Source organism: Colletotrichum aenigma (assembly GCF_013390185.1).
Source record: "Colletotrichum aenigma strain Cg56 chromosome Unknown KSG_Cg56_contig01, whole genome shotgun sequence".
NCBI lineage: Eukaryota > Fungi > Ascomycota > Sordariomycetes > Glomerellales > Glomerellaceae > Colletotrichum > Colletotrichum aenigma.
In genome coordinates, this window is record NW_023500907.1 from 2,148,303 (window position 1) to 2,162,984 (window position 14,682).

At 53.8% G+C, this 14,682-nt stretch overlaps 2 protein-coding genes across 2 annotated transcripts; both read left to right on the plus strand.

The window, feature by feature from the left end:
• Nucleotides 1–800: 800 nt before the first annotated feature.
• Nucleotides 801–3,758, plus strand: kif11 (Kinesin-related protein 11; the record flags this gene model as incomplete). Its single annotated transcript, XM_037315827.1, has 2 exons — nucleotides 801–1,551; nucleotides 1,603–3,758. The coding sequence occupies 2 exons, from the start codon at nucleotides 801–803 to the stop codon at nucleotides 3,756–3,758; spliced, it is 2,907 nt and encodes a 968-aa protein (XP_037185699.1).
• Nucleotides 3,759–9,513: 5,755 nt separating this feature from the next.
• On the plus strand, nucleotides 9,514–11,361 carry CGCA056_v000567 (uncharacterized protein; the record flags this gene model as incomplete). Its single annotated transcript, XM_037315828.1, has 1 exon — nucleotides 9,514–11,361. One exon carries the CDS (start codon nucleotides 9,514–9,516, stop codon nucleotides 11,359–11,361), a length of 1,848 nt encoding a protein of 615 aa, XP_037185700.1.
• Between the last annotated feature and the right edge of the window lie 3,321 nt (nucleotides 11,362–14,682).

Below are 14,682 nucleotides of genomic sequence, written 5' to 3' on the forward strand. Positions count from 1 at the left end.
AGGAATACAGCTCGACCAAGAACCCACCAGAGTCAGACCTTCGTTTTCCCTCAGTACCGCTGCCGCGTAGAGGCGACAGGCTCGGCACTGCAGCAAGGAATACTCCGCAAGACATACACGAGCTGGCTCCTATCCAGGGACAACCCCCAAAAAGTCTCGTCGTTGGCATCTCTTCCTCCTCACTCTTCGGCCCACAAACAAACAACACGAGAAATACCGCTCAACCAGCCACCCACTACGATCTCGTAAGTTTGCTTTTCTCCCCCCTTCCCTGCCATCACCCGCCTCATGGGATCGCCCTCGTCGCTGGTCAATCTGCATGTCATGCTTGACTCCCGTGCTCGCCGCTATGATTGTCATTATCCCGGTGCACTGACAAGTTTACTTACCAGCAATAACCTCGAAATCCGATGAAAAGCTCCCACGTCACCCAGCACACCCTCAACGCATAATAACGTTTCATACGTCCCTGGTTCTCGAAAGTGTCCAACGTGCCGGGATACCAGCCACTCGCAGGCCAGCCCCCCCGACGACGCTTTCGGCCTTGGGACGAATTCAACCCACGCGAAGAGGTCCCTCGTTATCGACGTAATCGGCCTCCCGACGACCAATCCCCCCTTTACGTTCCCGTGTTCATGGACCGACCAACTTCCTGCTTGTTTCCGACAAACTAGAAGGCGTCTCGCCCAACTTCGGGTCTATTGTTGTTTTGCAGGACAACTAGCTCCCACTCTCGTTTTCTGTACGGAATGGCGACGACGCTCCCGAGGCCAGCGAGGCCTTCAAACGGCCCGCCGACCATGGCACTACCAGCTCTCCCAGTCCCAAAGACTAGGAAAAGCACTGGAAACCTTCCGACGCCGGCATCAAAATCTAGCCCGTCGACACCCAACCCGAAGAGTGGCCTTCGCGCCCCTTCTTCCTCTTCGGCGTTCCTCCCTCCCACGACCCCCGCTCCCACATCAGCACTCCCGCAACCGCGTGCGGTCTCTGCCATGAGCAATTCTTCAATAAAGACATTGCGCAAGACAGTGAGCATTAACTCGTTCCCCCAGCCACCACGAGGCGACAATCGCGTCAATAGCCTTCCCCCGAGTCCACTTGGTGCTGACTCCTCGCGGAATTCAACACGCAAATCAAAGGGCTCTATCGCGTCAAACTACTCCCATTTGAGCAACGGCGCCCCGAGCCTGCTGAACAACAATGCCGAGGGGAAATCGATATCAAGCGCAAGTGTGCGCATGTCAGACGGCCTCATCAGTGTATCATCACCGCCTCAAAGCAGGAGCTCATCAGCACAGGATTCTTACTCAACTTCCGCGACGACGTATGATGACCCTATTGATGGAGCAACGGCCAAGTCCTCATCTGACACCTTCAGTGACAAAAGAGGCTCTAAGCTGGACGGCAAAGGTAATGTTGTAGTCAGCGTAAGAGTGCGTCCAGACGCTGGCGGCAATGAAAACAGCAAGACCGAGGGCGAGTGGATGGTTGATGGACGCAAGTCTCTCGTTGCGTATCGAGGAAAAGAGGGCGGTGATTATTTCTACGGTAAGGTTCTCTCATTCGATTTGTAAAGCCGGTTCTGACAGTGTTTGAAAGATAATGTATTCACGACACACGACGACAACAGCCGCGTATACGACTGTATTGCTAAGCGCTTGGTACGCAGAGTGATGGAAGGCTATCATGGAACCGTTTTTGCCTATGGTATGACTGGTACCGGAAAGACCTTCTCGATGCAAGGAACAGCCTCTTCGCCTGGTGTCATTCCGCTTGCGATTACCGATATTTTCTCCTACATCAGGGAAACACCGTCACGCGAATTCCTTCTTCGCGTCAGCTATCTGGAAATCTACAACGAGAAAATCCACGACCTCCTCAGCATGTCCACTGGACCCGGCGCTGGGGCCAACGGTGGGCAAGAAGAGATCAAGCTGCGCGAGGACAGCAAACGCGGAGTCTACGCCAGCCCTTTGAAGGAAGAAATCGTTCAGAGCCCAACCCAGCTTCTGAGAGTGATTGCTCGTGGAGACCAAGCGCGGCGGACGGCTAGTACCCAATTCAATGCGCGCAGCTCTCGAAGTCATGCGGTGGTCCAGATTGTGGTGGAGAGCCGAGAGCGGATACCAGGGAACCCTGGAGGTGGCGACAGTAAAAGATCTGGAATGCTGCCCGGGGGCGTGCGTGTCTCGACACTTAGCTTGATCGATCTTGCAGGATCCGAAAAGGCTGCCGAGTCCAAGGAACGACGGACTGAAGGTTCACACATCAACAAGAGTTTGCTGACCTTGGGCACCGTCATCTCGAAACTCTCCGAGCACAAGGACAAGGACGGAAAGGCTGCCGACAAAGATGGAAAACACTTGCCATACCGAGACAGCAAGCTGACTAGACTTCTGCAAGGGGCTTTATCGGGCGGGTCTCTGGTCAGTATCCTCTGCACGATCCAGATTGGCGCAGCCGGCAGCGCAGCATCCTCCAACTCTCATACCTCGGAAACCATCAACACACTGAAATTCGCCTCAAGAGCGAAGAACAATATTGTGAGCCATGCGAAGAAAGCCGAGGAAGCGCTCGGCGCAGGGGGTGACGGCGGCGCCAGAGTCTTGCTGGAACGGTATCGCATGGAGATCCTAGAGTTGAGGCAACAATTGGACACACAAGCCAAGGAGAAAAACGCGAAACACGCCGAGGCAGAAAAGGAACGAGACGCCGAGGAAGAGAAGGCCCGGGAATTGGAGGCTGAGCATCGGCATGAAGAGCAAATGCTCGAAATGCAACTGGCCCGTACAGCATTGAAAGAACGGATCGATCACCTTAACCGTCTGATCTTGAGTTCCAAATCAATTGGCGTCAACGCGAGCGGGTCCTACAGCGCACTGGGCATCCACACGAGATCGTCTATGGCCTCCGTCCGGTCGTCATTGGCCACTTCAGTCAGCGGCAGACCGATACTCGAGAGAACCGCATCAATGACATCGGCATCGTCAACTATCGGCCGTCGATCAAGCGGACGGTCGAGTGGAGGCCAGCAGCTGTCCAGCGGTGAAGGAGGCGGAGTAATGACGGATGACGACAGCGTTGGCGAGTACGGTGATGGTAGTGCCTCATTGACAGCACAGAACCGCGCCTTGCAGGCCGATCTTGCGGACAAGACGAGGTACATCCAGACGCTCGAGAAGAGATTGATGCAGGCACGACGGGCCAGCTCATCTAGGACATCGGTTGGCTTCTCTACTCCTAATAAGGGCATCATGGTGGGCGAAGACCATAGTGTGTCGACGTTGCTGAGAGAGAAGGACGCCGAAATTGCTGAGCTGAGAGCTCGGCTAGATGACAAGGATCGCATGCTGGCAGCGTTACGCTCTGCCGCTCGATCTCGAGAGGTGGCAGAGGGTGCTATGGATGGACGAACATCTGCTCTGTATGAGCACAGCCCACCACCAACGATCAACCCGCCCCCGGCACCTTCGAATGCCTTGGCCGGCCGCTCAAACTCCCTCACAGCTCGTTCGAACTCTCTGACAAACCCTCGCACCCGTACAAAAAGCGTTGATGAGGTGAATCAGATCCTGGACGAGATGATCCAGGACCGTGTGGAGACTGGTCACCTTGTCAGAGGCGTGAGAGGCAGTGTCCGAGTTGCCAGTGATCGCAAACTCGAGACTCACCCGGAGAACTCTCTGAAGATGGAGCCGCTCAGGAAGACGGCGTCATTCGATGATGGCAACAGGGCATCAGCAGTGCAGGCGTGAGGAAATGCTGCGGGACGTTGCTGATTAAGTCTTTTGTGTTGTGAGAACGGGGTAGTTTTGGGCCTCATACAGGGAGCCTCACGAAGGCAAGGAAAGGCGTTCAGGATGGGTTTACCACTGACCCAATATTGGTTTTCTTCTTATACCCGACAACTTTCTTTCGCCATCAACTTTCTTTCGCCATGGTCAATGGTTGAAGAGGCGGATTATGCCTCGTTCTTTTTTTTCGGAACCAGCCTTACCTATCGGCCTGTTTTATTAGCGCATTGATATGGGCAGGAGGAAGGACTGATGAATTTCTTGTCACGATCGAACCGTGCAACATCGGAGCATCGGGATCAGGTTATCATTTGGACGGAAGAGTTTTACGGGCGGCAGAAAAAGCGACGAGGTCTGTCAATGGCTTTTAATATTGGGCAGATGATTGTGATGGATCATGTACATCAGAAAGCAGGCCTGGTCAGCTAGCTAATTACGGGACGAGGAGCGACGAAAAAAGAGAAGACTATGATCTATCACACGCAGCTTCCCTTTCTATTGACGGCAGTTTGAGGTGTGTCTCTGATCTACACGGTTGGATACGTGTAGGATACTCGGGTCGCCAGGTCAGTGACGAATCATTATCCAGATGGGCATATGCCGAGTCTTCAGCTCGGGATCTTGCATCCCATAGTGTCCACGGCAGAGAGTGGTGTTCAGCCTGTCGTTTGCTTACTGTTGTTTGTTTGTAACCATGATTCCGTTTGGAGGCACGCGAATCGGCTGACGAGACATCACACCCCCTCGGTTCGAATCCCACCACCAATCCATGACCGCATCAGAAGGAACAGCCGCTCACTCAGCTCTCTCCCGGGCCAGTTCGTGATAGGAGTTCAAGCAAAAAAGGGGGCTGATGCTCTGAGATGACAGTCTGGCGCAGATCAAGATTGGCGGGTGGACCTGACTAAACTGAACCACGGACGGCAATCATAATTCAAGGGCGAGGAAAGAAGCTTTGGGCGGAACAAACAGACTTTGGGACCGTTCCCAGGACCGCGGTTTGGAACGAAGTGAAGAGGAGGGAGCCTGAGCCGAAGTTCGAACGGCTTTTTAGGGGGGCAGCGTGGGAGCCAAGGTTGCGCCTCAAATGGTGGCGGGCGAGGCGTGCGCGCCGCCGTGTTAGATCTCGGGAGTCGCAAAAGGGGATATAGCTTATTTTTAGTCCCCGCGCCCGAGGTCGATTTGAATCGAGTGAGTGAGACGAAATGGCAAAGGGGAAGGGGCAGGCTGGGGACCGTGAGAGTTCGTGGCTTGCGATTTGCAACAGAGTCCTCTTCTTGCTCTCATCCTCTCTCTCGTTCTCTTTTGGCGCTCTCTTGCGGGATATCAGGAGAAGGCTTGTGCACGGTCGTTCACTCAGCACGGGTCGCATTTGCTTGGTGTGATGACGTCCGGGTCCAGTGACAGATCACATTTGGTCCCCTCCTACCCCTGGTTGATCCCCGTGTCGTGTTGGGATGATCATGATAATTGGGAGGTTGAGCTTGCTGATTGTTCATGGGAGGATCTATTCGCGCATCTCGTGTCGGGAAACAAGTTTAGTTGTGATTTGAGTTTGTGATGCTCGTGAGACGCCTCGGATGAAATGTGAAATGCGAACCGCCCCCCGTCCCATGCTTCCGAGTATTTCATTTTCAAGTGAAGCAAGCCTCCCACATATTGAATGTGGCTGGGGGGGGGGGGGGGCTCGAAGTGTACCCTCCGTGGAAGAGGTATTTCATTTTCATGTTTGGACGTCTTGTTTGTGAATGCGTTTGTCACGGAGAATGGCGATAATGCCTCGGTTCTTGTTGGCTTATGCCTGTCCGGCGTCGAGCGAAGACGGGAGGCCGCAGGCCGGCAGACGACGACGATGAGGGGTCGTTTCGTTGGTTGCCGCGCGATGGACGACGACAGATCGCAATGCCAAAATTTCGTGTATGACGAAATTAATTGGATTGGACCCCGTTTGCAATAGGGATCTGCAGAAAACGGGAAAAAGTCAAAAAGACGACCCAACGAGCTTGGGCCTCTTTTCTCTTGCCTCGCTGCCCGCACATGACTCTTGCGTCGCCATCGTGAGGCCGACAATTGTAGCGGGAGACGTCGAAACTTGGTGTTTGCCTGTCGTGCCACAATTGTACGTTGTTGTTGTTTTTTCCCGCCCCTCTCTCTATCCCGTCTGACGATGTTGGGTTTTTTTCCCCCCCTCCTTCTTGTCCTGCTCTCCTTTCCCGAATCCTTCGCTTCCGTTCGGAACTTTTCAAACGAAACCAAGTTGAATTAGGACCGGATCCCGTGCCGCGCGCTCACATGAGGTACATTTATGAGCAGATTTTCTCTATTGCCCGCACATGCAAGCTGCAGGAAAGGAAAGCTCTCGTCAAAATTCAGTCTCGGCAGCGGCCTACCTAAATTGAAGGGACCCAGAAAGGGGTCGGGGCAGGGGCTGTAATTCCCCATATTGCTGTCCACGTGCGGCCTTCTGAATTGGGATTCTCTAATCATGACATCGTCGCCTTCTGGAGCCCTGCAGGAGGGAGAGGAGACGGACGCGCCGCCGTTGGCCGACGAGGGGACGGACGGGGGGACCGACTCCGCGATGATCACAAGAGGGATTTTCGAAAGGGAGACGACTCGAGTAGAGGCAAAAAGGCGGTCGGGCACTCTGGTCAACTTTTTGCGGATGGATTGACTTTTTTTTTTTCTCCCTCACGACGGGACCGCTTTGGCTCGGTGATGAGCGTTTTGACATGGAACCGGCGCGGTTGATTGATGAGTTGACAACTGGGTCATTTACAGAGAAGGAAGTGATTCCCATCTCTGGAGGAGGTCCGGGAAGCCACAAATGGAGATGTGGCGGCGTGTGAAGCCAATCAGCCGCGCAGAGACGGCCTGCAGCGAGCGCACTAAGAGGCTAACAGCACACTTTGTCAGGCCCTGCAGGACAATGGACAAGGCGGGAAGTGTCGTGATTGGCCGAGAGGCGGTGAGGGGCGGATCTCTTCCGAGAACCCCTGCTGCATTTGGTAGCTTCCTTCCCAGCAGCGAGGACGGTGAGTGGCTGCTTCATCGACTGCCTTCCAGGCGGCCCCCCGGAGATTCTGAAACGTCCTAAATCGTGACTGGCGACGACAAGAGGTGGGGGAGAGGCATCATCCTTGAACCACCGGCTTCCTTTTTGGGCTTCCTCTGTCAGCGCCTACAGGCCCTGGACCCCTGGCCGCTTCTCTCGCTGCGTGTTGCAGACGCTCGCTGGTTTTTTTTTCCGCCTCTCTCTGGCTGTCCTTCACTTTTTCTGCCTTGCTACGGCGGAGCTGACAACGGTTCGCTAGGTCCAGTATTGTGGTTCTCATGTCGGGAACGCCTGTCTGCCCAGGTCCCAACGCCGCTCGCTCATATGCACAACGGCGCAAAGTTGCAACGGCGCAACAGCGGATACACCCACCCGAGGCCCATCCTCATCCATGACTCTGGATTGGGGCTTCTTTGGTGGTAACGCTCGCTTCTCTCGGTTTGGGGCTCAGGCTCAGAGAGTCAAGCGTCACCAAGGACGGGAGTGGGAAAAGACGGCAGCGAGCCGGCGCAGGGCTCTGACTTCCTTCGTCACCAATGGATCGGCTTGGGTATGACGATCCCGTGAGGATCTCCCTGGCCTCTTCCTTCTTCGTGCCTCAGCAGTGGACAAAATGCTACGCAACGCTACGCCAGCCGTTAGCTGACAGCAGAGAGGGGAGCTGAAGATGAGGGGAAACCCTGAACCAAGAGTTTCTATTCGGGGGTCGATCACGAAGCCCTCTCCAGCTCGAGGAAACCCGACGAGCCTGATCCACGCCTGGTTGCTGGCCGTCAAGCCCTGCGTTGAGTGAGGTGACCGACAAGACGGACGGCACTACCGCAGTCGCAAACCCAGTCCCAGTCCCACGAGTCGTCGTCGGCCGCACCGCCACGCGGGAGCTTCGGTTCCTCGTTTTGTTGCTCCCTCTGCTCCATGTCCGGTCCGCCTTGCCCATCGTCATATGTCGAGCACTCGTTTCGCTTTTGCCGGTTTCGTTGGTTGGTCCAACGCGCGCTGCCTGTTGCAGTCGCACCGAGTAGCGTACAGTACGCGGGAGAGTCCAAGACAATATAGCACCATCTGCCCTCAGCTAAGAGCGCAGCTTTGTCCTTTGTTACAAACGCAACGCCCCGACGCCCGTGGGTTTCTTTTAGACAGGCGAAACACGTCAATCAAGTCAAGCCAGCCAGAGACGATCCAACGCCTGACATACACTTTATCCCACGGACGCTGGCGCTGCAGCTTCGCACGAGACTTGACACGAACCCGACAGCACCAAGACACAAGACACGGCACGACTGGTTGATCTGGCACGCTGGAAGCTCTGACGCCGATACTTCTTGTTCACCCATCTCCCGTCTTCCGCGTTTCCCCACCATCTCTGCTGCTGGCCAAACTGCGGCACCACCCCCCCTTCCCCCCACCCGTGCTCTCTCGTCTCGTCCGTTATTCCAGGTATCAAGGTCAGAGAGCCCGGACGAACGAGCCCTCTCGTCCCATCTCCTACTTCGCTTCTATCCAATTGATTTGCAGCACCGCACTCCCTTCTATTCTGACTGTCACTGGCCTGGCATCGGATAGAGTTTGCAGGACAGCAAAAAGGGGACCACAAGGGCCGAGAACAGGCACCGCAATCGTCAGCCGGTCGTTGCATTGCTGTGAACAATATACCACAGACTGGACGAGACAGACGGACCGCGTCAACATACATCACCATCACATGCGGCCCGGCATACAAAGCCGTCTCGTCTCGGTGAACCAGTCTCCAGGCTCCTCTCTCCAGTTTCTGGGCTCCAAAAAATCTCCAGTCTTCTGGTCTTCTTCCGTCTTCAGCCCGGCCGAAGGAGCGATCCCAACGCAGACGCAGGCAACAGGGAACTGTCTCCTCCCACTCTTTCTCTTTCCACCTGCTCCAACAACCTCGACCCCGGTCTTGATGATCGCCGCCAAGACCCACCATCGGTCATTTACTTCACGCAGTTGATCGCACTTTTCGTCCTCTTTGGTCTTCCCCTTGGGTCCTGTTCACTGCGTTTTCTGCCAAATCTCGGACAAGGGCCCATTTCCTTTTCTGTTGCCGCTGGATCCCTTTAAGCTGCTGCAGCTGCAACCCTGAGCTGCAAACGAGCAGAAAAAAAAAGTAGAGTCCATCCAGAACGAGGGCAAGCTTCCGGCCGAGTCTTACCACTACTGTACTTTACCCCCGCCATCCCCGGTTTCTTCAGCTTCTTTTTTCCTTCCTCCCCCTCGACCGACAGCGCCACCGGCCTCGGTCTCGTGCTGTACGGATACGCAGGAGCTGCTTTGCTCGTCTTCCACCGCGCTGACCACCGCATTGCCGCCTGCACTCCTCGGCTTCCTTTCTGTACGACTGTCACCGGAACCGTTTACTATCATGAACGCTTCCTAGGAGGAAGACCGCCATCTCCCATCCATGACCTACAACCAGGCTCGACGCCCACCGACGCTCCTTAACTAAATCGCCAAAAGCACCTCAAAATTCTCTTCTCAAAAGTTTCAGCTTCTTTTATTCCGTCGAAGCTCCCAAATTTCCAAGATACCCATTGGTTCGATCCGTGTTAGTGGACAAAAACGACCAGAACGACTCTACGACCTTTTTTACTTCTTCTGAAGATACCAATATTTCTTCACCAACCGTTGCATATAATGCGAGCAAAGATGCCAGCCCCTCTAGACCTCAGCAAATCGAAGCTGTCGGTGTCTGATCCGCGGATGAACCTCCGACGGTCTGCCTCTCACACCGGCTCTTCAAAGTGGGAAAAGGTGCCTCTATCCGCCACCTCTTCCCGCTTCAGCTTCAACCACCTCCTCTTCTCCTCTCCACCACCATCACCAAGCCTACCAGCGCTTATCCCGCCCCCCCGGAAGTCACCCATCCACCCCCGACCTACTCGTGTATTCAGATTCACATTTTGGCTCGCATTCACGGTGCTGCTGCTCTACTTTGCGACTTTCCCATTCCGAACGAGCTTTGGCGTCCCCTCCATCAACCTACCATTTTCGGCCCACGATGATTTCGAGATGGTTGGACAAGACGATCTACCCGACTTTCCCACGCCAATCGTCATGTCCGACCACGGTGGCAAATCCAAGTGGACCGTTTCAATCCCTCCAAGCTACGACTTCCCGCTGTCAGTGAAGGAGTACGGGGACATGTGCAAGAAGTGCAAGGAGGTTGCCGCGCGCGTTAGGGATATGCGCCACCGAACTCAGATTCTTGATCAGAACCTCTTGAGTCAAGATGCCCCCAATGATCCGTACTTCATCGACGTTGCAGAAGCTCAAAAGACCGGTCTTCTCCCGGACGTCGCTGCCAAATGGCCAAGCAACGGCCAAGGTCACGATGGAGACCTGGTTGGGGAGAACAAGGACTCGCTGGTTGAAAAGCCCGTGTGCGAAAGCTCCATGACCTTCATCATGGAGACTGCAGACGCCGGCATTGGCCACACCATCATGCAGCTCTGGACATTTTACGGGCTCGCTAAGAGGCAAGGTAGAGCCTTCTTCATCGACGATTCTCGCTGGGCGTACGGCAAGTACACCGATATCTTCCAAGCGCCTCCCGTGCCCCTCTGCCGCCCTCCTCCCCGCCATGAAATGATTCCCTGTCCTCCCAGAGCTCGCCACTTGGTCGTCACATCCGAGACAGCGAAGGAGATGTGGGCGGGATCTATCAGCAAACCTCACTCCGACTTCCGCGCACAGGACGAGCAGGGGTTGCGGGAGCTGTTTGAGCTGGCACACGAGGGATACCGCGCTCTTTGGGACCTCAATAAGGACGACGCTCAGTACGTCAGCAAGCGTGTCAAGGAAATCAAGGACAAGACTATTGTTGGCAACGGCAACCCGAACAACGGCGTCGTTGTCGGCGTTCATGTCCGACATGGCGACTGCCACCCTACCGAATACCAGTACCACGGCACTTACATTCCGATGGAGATCATTGCGAACGCTGCTCAGGAGGTCATTGACAGCAAGCACAACGGCACCGGTGTCGATGGGGGTGACGACGAGCTCGCCAAGCGCAAGTCCTTCATTGTCCTTGCCTCCGACGACCCGACAGTCTACGATGCTGAGGATTTCAAGGGCTCTATGCGTGCACAGGAGCAGATTCGCCTGGCGTCCAAGCAGGAAGTCCACAAGGCTACCCCCGACAGGCACGTCATGCACCACTTTGAGGATGAGGCTTTCGGCTGGGAGGGCGGCTTCTTTGCCGCCATGTTCTGGAACCTTGGCCTGTCCTCCATGAGTGCCTCCAACGCTGCGACAGCCAAGAACAAGCAACTAGCCCCCTCGGCCGAAGCACTCCGTCTCCGGAGCTACGTTGGCCGCGCCTATTTGATGGATCTGGCCGTGCTGGCCGATGCTAGTGACACGGTCATCTGCACCGTCAGTGCGATGGGCTGCCGTCTGCTGGCCGTCATGATGGGTTGGGAGCGCGCAATGGAGCACCACAACTGGATCAATGTCGACGGCCCGTACGGGTGGACTGGCCTTACTTTCTAAGAAGACTCGACAGGAGGGCATGTATGGCTCGCTCAGCCGAGCCATGAGGACAGCATTCAACATCTACTTCATCTGCACGGTTCCAGGTGTACGGCGTCAACAGCGAAGGCCCATGCGGTCTTTATTTTCCTTTTTCTTTACGATACTTGGACATGGTTTTTGGTTTTTAAAGGTTCCCGGGATTCATCAAAGAGATACCTCTGCAAACGTGCTTCAAGGAGCAGCGTTTCGCATGCATTGAGGCTGAGAACAGAGAAACAGCCGACGGTCGTTACTGCCACATCTAATCATATTACACGCACAAAAAACCAAAACAAACATAACACTATACCACGATGCCGAAGCGGTCTGTGTTCCTTCGAGGCACGGCTGCATTCGAGACAATAGCTAGCTAGCAAGCAAAACAAAATAAAAGAAACAGTAAAATTAGACTCGTGTGCTATTTCTCGCTGCCGTGAAAGAAACTAATGCGCAAACCCCAGAGGCGCATATGTTTTGGATCACGCGGGGAGGGGGCATGTCTGGGTTTCAGCTAAATGATTTGTTCTGTCACCATCGTACGCTGCCCGGATGCATGTTCCTACCCGTTGGTGATGTAGTGCAGCCGGCTACTTGGTGTTGTCTCTCGCTTGGAGGCAGGTGCCCCTTTGCTGCGTAATACGGGGGATCGTCGACCTCACCCGTTTGTTTGCGACCACGTCAAGACTGAGGTTTAGATAGACCCCGGACGATTGATCTACTTTGCATTGCGTTGGTCTCGCAGATCATGCACATGGTCATATATATATCATGTCGATGATCCGCAGTTTAGGGTAAACGATGTTGCATCATACATGTGGCAGTCGCCTTACTAAAAACGCGGAGTGCCGGATGAAATGCCGTGAGACTAGATCCATATACAATCGGCTGGAGCTGATTTCTCAGAGAAGAAGTAAGTCATACGGAAAGCACTTTCTTCTTGCTCTTCTCTCTCACGTTTCCTGCGGTGTGTTTGTCGTGGGTGATGACGAGCGTGCGACGTGCGTAGTCGACTGGGCCAACCCAACTCTCACGACCAACGGCAGGCAGGCAGGCAGGCAGGCAGGCACTATAGAACCTCTTGTTTTTGCCAAGTGAGCTTCCTTCCCAGCCCCGAAGCTAGTTAGCCAGCTTTCGTCTCACAGCCTTTCAACAGTTCGGCTGCCAAGTGGCCCAGTTGGTAAAAGCGAATAGCTAAAACAAATTCTCCTCCAGATATGCAAACTGAGTCTGAGGGGGGCGCTCATTCGAAACACGTCGAGGGCCATGAAAAAAGGGTGATTTCTTTTTTGTTTTTGTTTTTTGTCTTTGTTGTCGAGATCGCTTGCCGTCCGTTTGGTGCCGAGACCTTTCGGCCCTCGATACTATTCTCTGCTTCACGTGAAGTACTAGCAGAGCTTTTATCTGATAGCCTGAGGTACAGCATGACCTCTGTTGACATTCTGCAGTCAACTTTTCTTGCCTCTCTCTGTTGTCGCTGGCGTTCGCCGTAGTTAAGCTGGCCAGCCCTAGTTGAGTCTTGGAATAGCACGATGTAAACGGAGCGAAGTGAATGCGCTGCTAGTGTCCAGTTCTCTCCAAAAGACAAAATATACATGAATGGAGTGTTGTACTCCTTTACTGATGACTAGTGTGGTCTTTACGGGTCGTGTATGACTTTTGGGGGTGCCCTCCGTCGCCTGGGTGAGGCTCGTGAGTGTATACCTATTCTGGCAGGTGCGCTCTAGATACCAAGACCCGTTCTTGCAAGACCCGTACTTTGATCAAGGTAAAAGCAGCTTAAAATTAAATCTTACATGAAAAATAAACACAGGATTGAATCGATTTCTTTCAACCAGGAGAGCGGGTTCAACCTAGCAGCGCTCCGAACTGAAGCTAGATAAAAGGAACGAGGTGTTTAGATAACAGTTAATGCAACCTTGATGTCGTCAAAACTGTCAACACCCTCCGCCACACGTAAAGTCACCATGATCGTTTGGAATTCACAGTCTCTCCCTTTTGTGTGGGAAAAAGCGTTGCTGGCTGCCATCCACCCCTCTGTAGCAGACCCCTTTGCAACAAGTACTCTGGTCCTTTTCAACGCAACAACTTTAGTCTAGAAGGCGTACACCACCGTTTTAAGGTGAATATCCCGAGTTCGTCATGAAATCACATAGAAGGCGAGCAAGCGAACACAGAATGTAGACTACCGACGAAGTTGGACGCGATTGATTTCAATTCAACAGCCCTGCCAAAGTTCTCACGTAGATACAGCTTAAATCGGGCCACCAAATGACCTCGCTTGCGCCGAGTCGAGTAAGCTACATGTCCTCAGAACAGCGCGATAGCCAGCAGACCTTCGTTAGGCTTTCTATCAAGAACAAATAGCTAGGTGATGTCTATCAAAAAGGGAGGAGTCCAGGAGTCCATCAGTTGTATGTAAGAAAAAAGAAGAACAAAAAGTCAAAGGTTTAGACGCGAGCACACACGCGCATGTCCATCGTCGATATATCTATCGTGGAACTTGAGTAACGTGAGCTTGGCGAGTTGTTGCAAGCGGGCTTGTACCCGCACCTCGTATTCGGCTCCTGAGGCCCTCGGGGTCCTTGGAGTCCCAACTTACCGCAACGCAACTGCGAACACTGGAGTGTTATCCGAGGTGCCGCAGCTCATCCATCTTACCTAAGGAGTGTGAGATGTACTTGGTCCCTGATATCTCGTACAATGGCAAGACTGGAAAGCGAAGTACGTAGAAGCGACAGGGGCATATTGTCTTCCACGTGTTCTCGATTGAAGACAGTCTAACAACATTGCGATGGGACCTACGAATGACATGTTGATAAAGCCGGTGATTGAGGAGTGGTTAATACCAAGTTTACATGCTGCACCAATCCCCCAGCTTTGCAGAAACGGTCAGACGCTGCAGAAGCGTCAACTAGAATGGTAAGAGCCCGTTTCATGCTTCAGAGAAACGACAAGAGCTTGAGCTCCATCCTAGACTAGTGACATATTCACGAAGAACAATCGTGATGAGTAAGTAACACGAGTTTGATCTGATGACGTTTGATTGTGGCTGACGCAAGAACGACGATTAGCTAATCGGTGTCTCTCCTGCAAGTGTCAAGAATGGAGGGGCAACTGTCATCCCCTCGTCCAGCATGAATATCGGACGCACGCTCTGGAAGAAGTGATGGCAACGAATGCAATGGCAGAGTTGACGTTGACAGAACCTTGCGAAGCTGAAGACATGGTAAAAGCTGGAGTCCCATCGGAAATACAGGATATGTGCGATGATGAGGCGCAGATGGAGATGGTGGTGAGGTT